The 15,627-nt window shown below is 38.3% G+C and overlaps 1 protein-coding gene across 2 annotated transcripts; it reads right to left on the minus strand.

The window, feature by feature from the left end:
* Positions 1-3,748: 3,748 nt before the first annotated feature.
* LOC127680888 (FERM domain-containing protein 3-like) lies at positions 3,749-14,749 on the minus strand. Of its 2 annotated transcripts, XM_052176671.1 has the most exons (3): positions 14,623-14,749; positions 6,823-7,275; positions 3,749-3,768 (listed from the first exon to the last, which is right to left on the minus strand). In XM_052176671.1, exons 1-3 carry the CDS (start codon positions 14,747-14,749, stop codon positions 3,749-3,751), a joined length of 600 nt encoding a protein of 199 aa, XP_052032631.1. The 2 variants fall into 2 exon arrangements, with proteins under 2 accessions (XP_052032631.1, XP_052032630.1); XM_052176670.1 differs by lacking the exon at positions 3,749-3,768 and having other exon boundaries at positions 6,752-7,275.
* Positions 14,750-15,627: the final 878 nt, after the last annotated feature.

Genomic DNA, 15,627 nt, shown 5'->3' on the forward strand with positions numbered 1-15,627 from the left:
GAGGAGGTCTCCCTGGTAAGGACTAGACAAGGTATGATCTGTAAGCATAGCAGAATATCATTAGAAATCATTTCTTTTTCTTTTCCTTTTTCTGTTTTTTCACTTTCTTTCTTTTCTTTCTTTTTTTTTTTTTGATTTTGATTTGTTTTGATCAGTCATGTTTGATTCTGCCCTAGGTCTGTAGGTTATCTACTTTCCAGTTCCTAGTCATGCAGGGAATTTGGGGTATGGGCTTCCTTTCATGGTCTAGGTCTCAAGTTAACCAAACATTGGTTGGCCACTCCCACAAGTTTTATGCCACCATTGCCTCACTACAGCTTGCTCAAAGGACTGATTGCATGTCAATCCTTGTGAGGCTGGGTTGTTACTTGGGTTTCTTTGTAGCCCGCAGAGTACCTTCCATCCCAAATAAACTAAAATGAAGAGTCAAAGAGTCCATGCATCATCCAGATCAACCTCTCTACATTCTATAGACCATGTGGATATTGTTCTTGGCAATGGGGCCCAGCTGTGAGTTTTTAGAGAGTGACCTTCTCTCCTAACATCAGCTTTAGTTGTTTAGGGATCTCCATGGGACCCCCTCACCAACAATTCAAATGAATGTGCAGAGTCCCACCACTGGAAGCCCTGACAGGCTGCAAAAGATGTCCAGTTGAGATTTGATATCCTCCATTACTAGCAGTCCTCACTAGAGTCAACATCACAGATTCCAGACAGTTTCCACTGCACTAGATTTCTATACTGCACCCCAGTGCTCACCTCTCTTTACCTAACCTCTCTGGATCTGTAGTTTGTAGCATGATTATCATTTAGTTAATAACTAGTATCCACTAATAAGTGAATAGACATCATATGTCTATTTTCTGGGTCTGGGTTACCTCACTCGGGATAATTTTTTCTAGTTGCTTCCATTTGTCTATAAATTTCATGATGTAATTTTTTAACAGTTGAGTAATATGCCACTGTGTAAATGTGCCACATTTTCTTTATCATTTTTTCACTTGAGGGACAACTAAGTTTTTTTCCCAGTTTGTTTCTGACTATTATGAGACATAGGGGGTGGATCTGATGCTCTGATGGGGAATCTGTGTGTGAATGCTGAAGGTCTTGTTCACCATTTGGTTCTTGATGGATCAGTAAAGATGGCAGCAGCCAATGTCTGAGCAGAAGAAGAAAGACATCCAGATTGCTGTAGGCAGGTTAGGAGATGCAGGAGGGGAAAGGGGTTCTCTTGAGAGGGAGAGTCATCAGCCATTTGAGATCTTGGGTGGAGTGACCATTGTTCACTTCCGCAAGTGGGATGTTAGAAACATAACCAAGTTGAGGGCAGATTTAGAGGTATTAAGCTAGGAGTAAAGGTAACTGAGCAACTGAACTAAGAGAAGTTTTAGAGGTGTGGATCTGGTAAGTGCATGTTAACCCTGGGAGGCTTAGAAGAGCCTAGCCACTGAGACATAAGGCAGGTTAAAAACAAGGTGTGTGTGTGTGTGTGTGTGTGTGTGTGTGTGTGTGTGTGTTTCATCTGTGGATCCAAGGAAACCAGGGCAGTGGTTGGTAGCACATACCCCTGGAGGTTAAAGTGGGGTTGTAGAAACCACACACTACAATGAATAAAGTTGCAATGAACATTGTTGAGTAAATGGGATGGAAAATCCTTTGGGTGTATGCCCAAAAGCAGTACAGCTAAGTCTTGAGAGAGACTGATTTCTAATTTTCTAAGGAACTTCCATGTTGCTTTCCATAGTGTTTGTACAGCACTCCCATTAGCAGATTTTCCCTTATTTCACAGCCTTGCCAGAGTGAGATGTAACTTGTGTTACTGATCTTAGCTGTTCAAACAGGTGTAGATGGTATTGATTTGCTTTGATTTTTACAGGAACCTATAATTATGGGACCTTAGATATTTTAGAGTGTGTCAAGTTTAAAACAAACTAAGTATTTTAAAGAAACTGATCATTTGAAGAGCTTGAATTTTTTTAAAGAATATGGGACTTTTAACAGTTGGAATGTGATATTATATTGTGATATTAGCACTAATATAAAATCTTAGGGATAAACCAGAAAGAAAAGACTATGCTTTAATAGTGTACTGTTGTTCCAAGTTGACAAAGGGTCAATGTTCCTAGTTAGGTTTTTGTTTTGGTTTGATTTGGTTTGTTTTGGTTTGTTTTGGTTTTAGGGGTATTTTGCTTGGTTTTGGTTTTTGTTTTTGTGTTTGTTTTTGTCTCAGAGTTTTTTGTTTTGTTTTGTTTTGTTTTGTTTTGTTTTTTTGGTCTTCTTGGCATAAGGTAGAGTCATCAGAAAAGATGAAACTTCAATTGAGGAAGCTTCAATTGAGGTCCACTAGCAATTCTGTCAGACATTTTCTTGATTAATAATTAACATGAAAAGACATAACCCAGTGTATATGGTGCTCTTTCTGGGCAGGTGGTGCTGGGAGGTATAACAAACCAGGCTGAGCAAGTTATAGGGAAGAAGTCAAAAAGCAGCACTCCTTCATGGCCTCTGCATCAGCTCCTGTCTCCAGGCTCCCTCTGTGGTTTCTTGCCTCTCTTTGGTGATGACTAAAGGCCAAATGAATCCACCCCTTTCTGAGTTGTTTTGTCCTAGTGTTTTCTTTTATTTTTTTCCACAGTGATAGAAACCTAAGAAGGACAGAAATTCTGTATGATAATTCTATGCCTAGAGAACAATGTATTTACATGGCTAGATCATGAGATTTGGTTTTGTCTGATTTGCCATTTGAAAAACCAGAAGGTCACTCATGCCAGGAAACTCAGGCAGACAAGGCAAATTAGAACTGTAAAACTAAAACTAATTTTACTCAATAAAATTAGAGTAGAACAAAACGTAGAATTTTTAACTTTTTAAGACTGTAGCTGACAGTCGGGTGGTGGTGGTACACGCCTGTAATCCCAGCACTCTGGAAGGCAGAGGCAGACAGATTTCTGAGTTCGAGGCCACCCTGGTCTACAGAGTGAGTTCCAGGACAGCCAGGGCTACACAGAGAAACCCTGTCTCAAAAAAAAAATCCCCCCCCAAAAGACTGTGGCTGACAATTTCCCTGATTTTTTTCTTATGTCTGAAAAGTTATTTTCTCAGAAAATAAATGGTTATAATCATAATTCTATAGATAAAAAGAACAAATTTTAGCTAGAGAAGGTGCTGGAACTTAAAAGACGTGTTTTAATATGTACTATCCACAGAAGATGTCTTTTAATTCTATCAAGAATAGTTTTATAAGTATAAAAATGGCTTTAGTGATCTTTCCAAGGAGATATTTGCAGTAACAAAAGGTGCAAAATTGGTTTGTATGGTTCCATCCAACATTCTATTATAAACTGATTCCTAGTTCCTTCTCTCATTGGTAGAGGCTGTGACAACTCTTGTCTGTGACAGACATCCTTTGATGTCCAAGTCTCAGCAAAGATAAGTTTCTTTATCACTTCTTTGTAGTAAGATTGAAAGTTTAAAAAACTAAGCATTACCTACCATAAGGTCACCATTTCAATCCAAGTATATAAAAGATACACTACCAGAAGAGGGTTCAAATTGGCTTTACTAAAGGATGGGTGGATACAGCTGAAGCCTGAGGCCCAAATGATGTTTCTTTCTTCCTCTCTGAAGTGATGACAGCTGAGCTCTCCTGGCTCACTCATGAACTTCTCTTCCCAGTCAGAGACTGAAGCTGGAATGTGGAAAACAAAACTTGGATGGGTCCAACATATGTAGGTCCTGCTGACTCTGATTATGGCATGGAGACTGGGACTACAAAAGCAGGTCCAAGACAGAAAGGGAAAGAAAGAAGAAGCAGGAAAATAAGTAAGCAGAGACTTTCACTAAGTATCTTCCCAAAGTTGAAAATATTTCACCCAAAGATGTTCAAGTCCCATCAACTAAAACAACCCCAGGAATCACTTCAGAGGTGAAAGCATCTCTGAGTACTTGTTCTACTGGCAATGCTGTGGGAGAGCCTTCCTCTATTCAACTCAAGGATAAAAAGACAAAATGAGAGTTAACTGTCTGACAACTCTTACTGACATAGGAAGACTGTGCTCTGCCTTGCAGTGGTTTTGTGTTTTTGTTTTTGTTTATTGTAGTGTAAACTACTGGTACTTTGAAATCATTTGTCTACTTTTCTGCTTGTTCTCTGCTTCTCTAAGTCTCTTGATATCATTAATTTGATACCCTTTAATATTAGAATATATTTTCTTTCTTTCTTTTGTGTATGTGTGGGGGGGGGAGCAGTGCTTCTCCTAATAACCTTGGCTTTCCTGTAACTTTCTTAGTAGACTAGGCTGGTCTCAAATTCTGGATCTACCTTTTTTCTGTCTCTGCCTCTGCCTCTGCCTCTGCCTCAGCCTCTGTCCCTGCCCCTGCCCCTGCCCCTGCCCCTGCCCCTGCCCCTGCCCCTGCCCCTGCCCCTGCCCCTGCCCCTGCCTCTGCCTACCACTGCCTCTGCCTCTGCCTCTCAAATGCTAAGATTAAAGGTATGTGCCACCATGCTTGGGTTGGAATATGTTTTGAATGCTCATATTATTGTCAATGCGCACACTTTTGGTTGGACACAATTCAAAAACTTCTGAGCTGACTGAACTAGGCAGATTGAATTGCCCACTTTGGAAATCAGGTTCTGATAGTGTTGGAACTTTATTAGAGGTACGGAATTATTATATACTTTTATACATGAAGTCAATCAAATATTTTATATAGGTGAAAATTCTATATTCTTTACACTGCGTACCCTTTTCTCCCTTTGCTCTGACAATGCTGGTAAGCACTCTTAACAGAAAGCACAAGGCCCTTTCATTCATGAATTAATGACACAAAGCGATGTACTGGAAGATTTCTCCCCTCATTTATCTTCTTTGCCTAAGCTGAGTTTGCATGATATCTGATGATCATTTTACTCTTTTCAATAGAGGATCCAATTATGAATACAATAAAATAAGATCTTAAGGAAACCCAGAAAAGAAAGGCATATATTGCCCATCATAAAAGTCAAGAAGGTAGCTTTTGTTTCTCTCTCCTCTTCTACATATTTTCTGTCTTGTACTGCCCAACCCACAGTCAACCCCACATACTCATACACACACACACACACACACACACACACAAACACACACATACACACATACATTCAAAGATGTATACACATAATCAGATACAACATAAAAATATACAGACACACATACTCATATACATACACATATACACAGGGACATATATAGTCACATATATATATATATACATATATATATACATATGTACAGTCCCATATGCATATATACACACATGCATACATAGATACATGTGCACACAAATACACAAGCAGACATGCATAGATATACACAGACACATACTCAAAAACCATACAGTGAGATACACATATGTACAGACATGTATACACATAAGCACTGACATATATCCAAACACACACATACAAACAAACACTGACATATATACAAATATATACACTCATGGGTATACACACACACATCACATATAAACACATAGCCACCAACACACATACACACAGAGTTTCAATTTTTTCATATAATCACAATGAATGTTGTGAAGGATCAAAAATATTTTACTTTAAAATGTGTATACTGCCATTTAGATTCACTGAAATGTGTTGCTGTAGAGTTGAGGAGCAAGAGAGCAGCTCCTTACATTGTAGAATGTCCTGCATCACAATCATTTCCACATGAGATGCCAATTGACCACAGGTGTCATCAGAGTTCTTCTTTGGTACCTTCCATTTGTCCACCCATCATCTTTCACTCCAATTGGTGAGCAATGTGCAATTAACTAGTCTATTTTTCTTGTATTTCTTCTTCCAGTTTCACTTTATTGTCAAAATGTTCTGCTTATCTAGGCTAAATATATGGCCCTAACAAACACGATATTAGATTATCATGCCATCATGCCTAAACATAGAAAGATGCTCTCACATGCCCACTCAGTGTTCTCTGTCTACACCTCCAGTTCCAGCATGTTTGGGCAACTTACTACAACTTGTTTCCTCTGGGTTTTCTCTATCATTTTCAGATAGTTATAAAGTATCAAATTTTTCAGCCAAACTTTTTTTCAGCCCAAAATTTTTCAGCCATACATTAAAAAAAAAAAAAAAAAACAACTGGTGCCTTATCAGTAAAATAATTTCTGTTATCTGATACATCTTTGTTCAGTAGGTTTATAATATGTATACTTACAAAATTCAATGGGGATTTTTTTTTTGCAAATAAAAAATTTTTACCAAAATTCTTTGACTATAAAAATAGTCTTTAAAAACTGAAAGAAAAACCCAGCACAAATTTAGTTGTATAAACATTTCTTAGAGAACGCTTTTTTCCACTAAGAATTATATTGAAAAGTATTCTCTTGCTCTTTGACTAAATTTCTAATTATTAACATTCCCTTTCATAGTGATGACAATGACGAAGAATCAGGAAAAGTAAGTCACGTTGAGGTAAGATAAAGAGAATGTCTACACTGCAATAAAAATGACATATCTTTGGTTACTTAAAGGCTGCATACAGAAAATATAATTTGTTTTAAATGGGTATTAAGTATATTAAAGCACAGAAAACCAATTTAAGAGTTTGGTCCCAGATTTATGACCCAGGACAATTTGGAATATGGCGTCTACTGAAAAAGATAATTTTAATATTGAATGCAGCCCTTTTTCTTACCAGGGAAGCCCAGCATGTAGAAAAAAATATTGACCTTCCAGCCATCTACTCCTTTAGGGGACAGTAGTATTCAGAGTAAAACTGCTCAAATTTGTTTTGTTGAATAAGAAGGAGAGATCAATACCTGACTCCAAAAGGAGAAGGAGTAGGGGGAATACAAACAGCAGCAGTCCCAGGCCCACCACAAGGAGCCTGGAGCACCGCTTGACCAGGGGGCTGACCCAGACACGGCCAGTCAGGATGGAATAGCTCCATGACAAAACCTGGTGACCTTCCTTCACCTTCTCTTCAGCCATCAAAAAGACATTTTCATCTGCTTCTAGTTCCTCAAATGAATCTGTGTCTTCTCTTTCTAACTCAAACCTAGATGGACAGTCAAATAGCATGTCGACTTCATCATCATCCTCTCCGGTAGGGACCAGGCTGGTGCTGGGATTGTATGCTAGTTCAGAGAGGTTCAAGGGGTCTTCTTTCACTCTGTCTTCCTCTTTACTACGAGAATCTGCACTCTGAGTTCCCTTCACTGGTGAGCTGGCAACTCTGCGCTCAGAAGCCTCCACTTTAGACAATGGCACACCTGGAAAGAAACATTATTTTATAAATTTTGAACTTCAGATTTTCTTCTTTTTCAGAAAAACCTGCATGTATAAACAAATGGAATTCACAGAATAAGTGAGACTTTTCTGTAGAATGGAGACATTAAACAAAATCATATTAGTATCAGACCTTATTAGCTGTAATAGAATTGTAAGCTCTCAGCTGGAGATATCCTAAAATAGACTACAGTGATCGAAGGTTGCAAGTACCTTTAGATTTGTGATGATAGGAGGTCTCAAACTATGGTCAAGTTTTTTAAAATAATGTGCACATAATTCAGCCATGTGTTATAAATATGAGTGAAGTTTTCTAGTATTCAACATTAGAGCACAATAGAGTATTTTAAAGAATAACTATAGAATCTACTGTCTAAGAATCACATTATACTTCTGAAGTATATTTTATAGTCTTCATCCTAGACACAGTTTTATAACTTCTGTGTTGCTGTATCACAATTTTCTCCAAATTAAAACATTACACATTGGAGAAAAACTTATTAAAGGAGTGGTCAGTAAGAAGTAAATAACTCCAAACCTTCAGAATACCTATCTGAAACTGTGTGAAACCTCTCCTTTCACCAGTTTATATGACAGTAAAGACTGTTGAAAGATGCTCCTGGACAACTTGAATTGCTTAGAATAGTCTTAGGCAAACTAAGTTTACTGGAGGACAAGGAGACGTCTGTCTTGAAAAGGCTCATACTCACTGAGGTAACTCAAAGAGACATTCCCAAACATGGTAAGCTGCCTTACAAGTCATACAGTAGGCTCCTGTATTCCAGATTTTGTGAGTATTCACCAGTATCAAGATGGACATTTCATGATGCAGCTGTCTTTGAGTTATATCTGTTCCTATAAATAACCCCCTTACTATTATTCCTATAAATAACACCACTAAACTCATTGGTTAACCAAGTTAGACTCTGATGGCATCCTTACATCTTTCATGGGTCCCTATCTGTGATGAGTGTCATACAATATAGACAGTGGAGAGAAGCATATAGTTTAATCTTTCCAGGGAATTTAATGATACATGGTACTAATTTTAAAATTCTTTTGAATGTCATTGACTTTCCTGATGAACATATTCACTTTCAATTGGACATTTCAGAATATCTTATACCAGACATGCCTCTGAACATCCTCAAAATGTAGCTTGTTTATTCTAAGTTGAACCTATGAAAAAGTATCCTTGTGGTTTCAAACAGCATAAAAAAAAAATAGAAACTTAGGCAAATGCCACCCCCCCACCCACCCCCCCACCCCACACATCCAGACAGCAATCCTAGTCTTTCTTGTTTTCGTAAGCACTGTTTCTTAGGAAGGTGCTAGTCTACCAATATCTCATCTTTTTTGTTTGTTTCCTGCCCAGTTTGAGGAAGCTTCATCTAGCAGAGTGACCTCTCTTCTTCTTGTGGCCACTATCTACCAACTTTATGATTTCACCGTGTTCTCACCGACTCTTCTAACACCTATAATAACATCATTTTGTGACCAATGGCTAGAACTCATTAACAAAGCTTATGCAGTCCTTTCCCCTACATTTCTCAATCATTTATTTCTGTACATTGCCTACTGAATTGGTTGTCATCAAATTCTCCAATCACTACCACATGGCTAAAGCCAGTGTGTGTGTGTGTGTGTGTGTGTGTGTCCATCCTCTGTCCTTATCATTTGGCCTCTATGAGGCCACAGATTTTTACACTTCACACTCTGTCTACCTAAGTACTCAATCTGCTCAATCTCTGCTCTCTGCTCTTTTGTGACCAATGTCTAGATCTCATGCAATCCTTTTCCCAAAATTTCTCAATCACCTCTTTCTGCACACAGCCTAGTGAAATAACTTTCACCAAAGTCTCCAGTGACTGCCTTATTGTTCAAGCTAGTGTGTCTCTGTGTGTGTATGTGTGTATGTGTGTGTGTGTGTGTGTGTGTGTGTGCGTGCGCACATGTGCATGTGTGTGTGTGTGTGTATGTGTGTGTGCGTGTGTGTCTGTGTCTCTGTGTGTGTGTGTGTCTGTGTGTATGTATGTTTATCTTCTGTCCCTATCACCTCTATAATTTCACTCACTTACTTAAGCTACCACAGCCCACAGTCTACTCAATTTCAGTAGTGGCCTCAGTTCTCACCTCTTCTCTTTCTACCTTCTTCCTGAAAGGCTCAACTATATATTTGGTTCCATTATGCTGATTAAGACTTTCTCAGCCTGGGATTAGCAGTTACTAGTATCCTGGAAAATGCTCCCAGCTTTTCTACAGAATGAAAGTTCTAGGTTAAAGAAGTTTGGAGAACTATCCAAACTTTGCTACCCAGTTTGACATTAACCTTGATTTTAAGCATACGAGTTCGGGCTGGAGTCAGATTTATAGCTAACTCTAATGAGCCAGTTGCATCAATTGATATGTTCTCACTTCCTATGCATAAATTAGTAGAAATTTCAGATCATAAGCAGAGGAAGATATGTTAATGCATGTAAATTTCCTTTCATATGGCAAAGACTAAATACTATTACTATTAGCATATTAAAATACTTAAAAGTTCCATTTCCAGTCCCTGGCTATTTTTGTTTTGGAAAGAGGTATATAGTCAGCTCTAATAGAAATATAGAATTGGAGAACATCATGAGAACAGGGATGTTGAGAAAGGTTTTTTTCTTCTTGAAACATCCCCAGAAGATGCTCCAACATACAGTAAGGACACATGCTCCACTATGCTCATAGTAGCCTTATTTATAATAGGCAGAAGCTGTTATACAGAGGAATGGATACAGAGAATATGGTACATTCTCACAATGGAGTACTACACAGCTATTAAAACAATGAATTCGTGAATTTCTTAGGCAAATGGGTGGAACTAGAAAATATCATCTTGAGTGAGGTAACCCAATCACAAAAGAATGCACATGGTATACACTCACCGATAAGTGGATATTAGTCCAGAAGCTAGGAATACCTAAGATATAATTCACAGACCATATGAAGTTCAAGAAGAAGGAAGACCAATGTGTGGATACTTTGGTCCTTTTTAGAAGGGGTACAAAATACCCATGGGAAGAAATACAGAGACAAAGTATGGTGCAGAGACTAAAGGAAAGACCATCCAGAGACTGCTCAACCTGGGGATCCATCCAATATAGTTACCAAACCTAGACACTATTGTGGATGCCAACAAGTGCTTGCTGACAGGCGCCTGCTATAGCTGTCTTCTTAGAGGCCCTTCTAGTGCCTGACAAATACAGGGTTGGATACTTGCAGCCAACCATTGAACGGAGCACAGGGTCCCCAATGGAGCAGCTAGAGAAAGGACCTGAGGAGCTGAAGGGGTTTGCAGCCCCATAGGGGGAACTACGATATGAACAAATCAGTACCCTAAGAGCTCCCAGGGACTAAATTACCAACCAAAGAATACATATGGAGTGACCCCATGGCTCCAGCTCTATATGTAGCAGAGGATGGCCTTGTTGAACATCAAAGGGAGGAGGGGCCCTTGGCCCTGAGAAAGCAATATACCCCAGTGTAGGGGAATACAAGGACAGGAAAGCAGAAGTGGGTGAATTGGCAAGCAGGGGGAAAGGGGGGAAGGGATAGGGTGTTTTAGGAGGGGAAACCAGAAACGGGATACATTTGAAATGTAAATAAAGAAAATATCTAATAAAAAGAAAGAATAATACTGTTGGACTGGGTGTGGGGTCCCCAATGGAGGAATTGGAGGGCAGACTGGAGGAGATGAAGGAGTTTACAGCCCCATGGGAAGAACAACAATGTCGGCCATCCAGATGCCCCAGGACTCCCAGGGACTAAACCGTTAATCAAGGGGTACACATGGTTCCAGCCAAAACTATGCCAGAAGAATGCCTTGTTGGGTATCAGTAGAAGGAGAGGCCCTTGGTCCTGCAAAAGCTCAAGAGATGCCCCAACAAAGGGAAATCGAGAGGGGGGTGGGAGTGGGTCAGGTGGAGGAGCATATACCTAGAGGCAGGGGGTGGGAGAAGGAGTTGAGGTTATTTGGGGAGGGGGGAAACCAGGAAAGATTTTAGTATTTGAAATGTAAATGAAGATTATGTACAGAAAGAAGGAAGGAAGGAAGGAAGGAAGGAAGGAAGGAAGGAAAGAAGGAAGGAAGGAAGGAAGGAAGGAAGGAAGGAAGGAAGGAAGGAAGGAAGGAAGGAAGGAAGGAAAGAAGGAAGGAAGGAAGGAAGGAAAGAATATATCCTGGAAAAGTAGAAACTCTGTACTAGCAGGGTTTCTATTGCTGTGATTAAAACACCATGATGAAAAGCAACATACAAAGGAAAGGGTTTCTTTTACCTTATAATTCTCAAATCATACTCTATCACTGTGAGACATGAGAACAAGAACTCAAAGCAGGAACTGAAGAAGTAGCCAGGGAGAATTGCTATTTAATGTTTTATTCCTCATTGCTTGTTCAGGCAGTGCACTTATACACTATGAATCACCAGCTCAGGGATGGAGGGCCCCACCTACAGCACTCTAGGCTCTCCAACATAATTAATGAAGAAAATACCCAACAGAGTTACCTATAGGTCAATTTAAAGTGTGTGTGTGTGTATGTATGTGTGTGTGTGTGTGTGTGTGTGTGTGTGTGTGTTGCCTGAATGTATGCCTAAGGTTTACAGAGACCTAAAAAGTGTCTTGGATCCCCTGGAACTGAAATTGTAAGTGGTAACAAGTCGTTCTAAGAGCTGAACTAGGGTTCTCATCGTTGTCTAGAAGGAAAGGCAGTTCTCTTAACCAGCAAGCCATATTTCCTCCTCTGGAGACCAGTCTTAAGAATATGTGTTCTAAACTGAGCATCTGTCCTCCTAAAAGATACTAGCTGTGTCAAGTTTGCAAAAAACTAACACAATTGACCCCTTGTCAAATTGGCATCCAAACACATCACTATTAAATCATAAACTTTCCTTTTTCTTCCTAAAATGACATATTAATATCATGATTATAATATGAAATATTTCAACTTTTAAAAATGCCATAGTCTTTAAAAACTCACCTTTAAAGTTAAATCTCTATAAATCCAAGGTCTCTTTCAACGTTCAGTCTCAATAAATATCTAAAAATCTCTCTAAGTCTCCAAAGTCTCAGAAGTCTCAAAAGTAAGGGCTTGGGGCGGGGGAGGGAGGGTGGAAGGGGTGAGAAAAGTTGAGTACTTTCATTTCAAAAGGACCAAGGAACAGTTGTAATCAAATAAAATCAACAACAACAAAAAATTCAACAGTACAAAGCTCAGTGTCAGATGTCTGTAACTTAAGATCTTCTAGTTTCCAAAAGGCCTAAGCAGCTTTCCTTCTCTGGGTCTGCCACACAGCACAGGTGTGTGTTTAATAAGCTCAGGTCTGCTGCACTCCACATCTGCTACTATCCTTGATGGTCATTGGTGGTATTAATATGCAATGGTGGCAATGGAAAACTGACAGCCAGTGGTTAGGAGTAAACAGTAATTATAAGAGTAACAAAGATAATTTTACATCAGTGAGATTTTTATGATGCAATACTGATACATACTTGTACAGAGTCATAACATGTACCAATCACACCAAGAGTGAACCCTAATATAAACTGTGTTGTGAGACGATCATTTCATGTCATCTAGAAAAATGTATCACTCTGCCAAAGAATGCACATAGAAAATGACTGTACTCCTTTTGGTTTTAGGTAAAACAAAAAGCCTGAATATTTTCTATCCCTAGGTCATGGAAACTAGAGCCTACTGCATAAGGAATGAGTCTACTACTGACCTACATCCCCTGGCATTTTGCCTCCCAAATGCTAAGGACATGATGCTAATAGATTTAGTAGTCATGTGGGGAGCAAACATTCTCATACTTATTTTGTTTGTGTCTTTTAAAGAAAACTGAATCATTTCCATAAAATTTATGTTATATACTCTAACAAATATACTTTTAGGAATCATGAAGAAATGCCTTTTTTCTAAATTATTTTCATCATTATCCTTTATGGCCAAAAAAACCAGGAAATGCTGATTTACAATGATATTTTGATTATGTGAATTATTCTTTATATTAAGATAAATATTCTCTATATCATTTGTTCAATTTTGACGAGATTCATATTAATATGTACTAATATAGAATTCTCTCGGTATATATAGAATAATTCTATTTATAAAAAATACTTATATGGCATTTTCAGCATTGCTAAATGTTACGGAGAGCATTAGCACCAGAAAATGATTTATACATTTGTGCTTTTAAAAGTAAGATAAACATAACACTTATATATATAAACCAAACACAACAGGAGGGTAGAGGACTGTGGGTTGCCAGCCACCTCTGTATGACACTGTGAATTATATAGGCTAGCCTAGGCATACAAGCCTTTCTCAAACAAAACAAAACAAAACAAAACAAGACAATAAATATATTTGTTTTAAAATAAGAACACATCACACTTTACTCATCTCATAATAAAAATACAGTGAATCTCAACAAAGATGTCAACTTTATAAATATTACTCAGCTACGACTAATTCTGACTACTTTCCAGAATATAGTTTGTTGTAACCAATTTACAAGAAAGAAAGAAAGAAAGAAAGAAAGAAAGAAAGAAAGAAAGAAAGAAAGAAAGAAAGAAAGAAAGAAAGAAAAGATACACAAACCTAAGAACAGCAGCATTGTGGCTGATGATCAGATTTCAGAGGCACAAATGCTACAACAGCATTGTGGCCGTGGCTCTGAATTTTAATTTTTATTCCAATTTCAATTTCAATTCAGACCACAAAATGCTATAAAACATAACAGTTATTTAGAAGAGAAAAGGGCATAACATCAGCCGGACTGAAGTTATCTAGCAGGTTGTTTTACTCATGTGCATATTTCTGTCTGTGTGAACCCTCAGAGACCAGAAGAGGGCCTGATATTTTCCTAAAATTCTGCTAAAAATTCTACTAGTAATTCTACTAAAAAAGGGAGCTCTACCTCATTCTCAGAAACAGACCTGAGATCAGAAACTCACATAATGAGAGACAAAGAAATATTGTGATTATGCTTAATCAGAGGAATACATAACAGCCTTCCTCTTGTAACTGTTGACTAAAGAAAATATCTTTATTATTTATTACACAGTAGAACTTGGCTTCCACTTTCCCTTCTCGCTTACTTGTTTACACTCCTCGGGACCATTCTCTATTTCTCTCCTTCCTGTTTTCTCTCTCTTCACTCTTTATAAAAGAAACTGTATGCCACATTATCCTCAGCCTCTCTCCAGATCACCAATGGTAAGAATGTAGCTGGAAGCAATCACACTTAACTAGGCATAGAATGACAGCCCAGGGGGGAAAAAGCACGTACCAGCATTTCGAGGTATGACCTTGGAGCCATGTTTCACCAGACGGACAAACACATTACTGCTGCAGTGGTTCATCATGTGCAAATGGAGGCTTCGTTGAGTCCTGATCTTGACCAAGCATTTTGCCATATTTAATGATGTGATCTTCCTAAGGGTCTCTTGGCAGTGGTGGCCCTGTACATATACAACCAGTAACAACAGTAACCTTTTGCTCACCGTCCATTCTGTTTCAAAGGACGAAGGCAGAACACAGTGTGAATGAATCAAATGTCAGGTTCTTAATGTAGCCAACAAAAATAACTCATGATGGATAGACATTGGGCAAGGAGGAGGGAGGGGATACTATTTATAAATTCTCACCCCTCCTCTGATGAACAATTAAATTTTACACGTAGTCCTCACTTAGTTTTTTTCTAGATCAGTGATTTCTGACAAATGTTAAAAGGTCCAGGATAGAAAGAAAATTTCCTAATTTTACCATGGAGGAAACAGCTTACTTTTATTTCTCTTCAGATATGTTTAATAGGTCTCTATTATGTTCTAGAGCAGATTTACCCAATTAAAGATAATGCAAGCCACAATCTTTTAAAATAAAAATAATATTTAAGTAGTAAATGACAATTATTCTTAATAAGGTCTTTTCTATGAAAATAGAATATTGTGTTTCTGATAGTATTGTTCCAACATGAAATGGTTTGTTAGGCAATTCATATTTTTCAGTGATAATGATGTGTGTTGCATGTGTGTAGAAAGTTTCAACTGTGATAAGCAACACTGGTGATGGTATTCAGCAGTCACGTGGGGCAAGCATGTTGGACTGGCCTGTTCTCATGAATGTGATTTGCATGCTTCATCTCCATCCCCGTTACAATGCCAACACTTCATTTTACAAGCAAAGCACTTGAAGAAAATTGACCTGGACAAAATTCGTGAAGTTAATAAATGGTAATCCATGGTGAACCTTGGCATTCAAATAGTAACAGCTGACTAAAATATAAATGTCCATA

This window comes from Apodemus sylvaticus, chromosome 3 (genome assembly GCF_947179515.1).
Source record: "Apodemus sylvaticus chromosome 3, mApoSyl1.1, whole genome shotgun sequence".
Lineage (NCBI taxonomy): Eukaryota > Metazoa > Chordata > Mammalia > Rodentia > Muridae > Apodemus > Apodemus sylvaticus.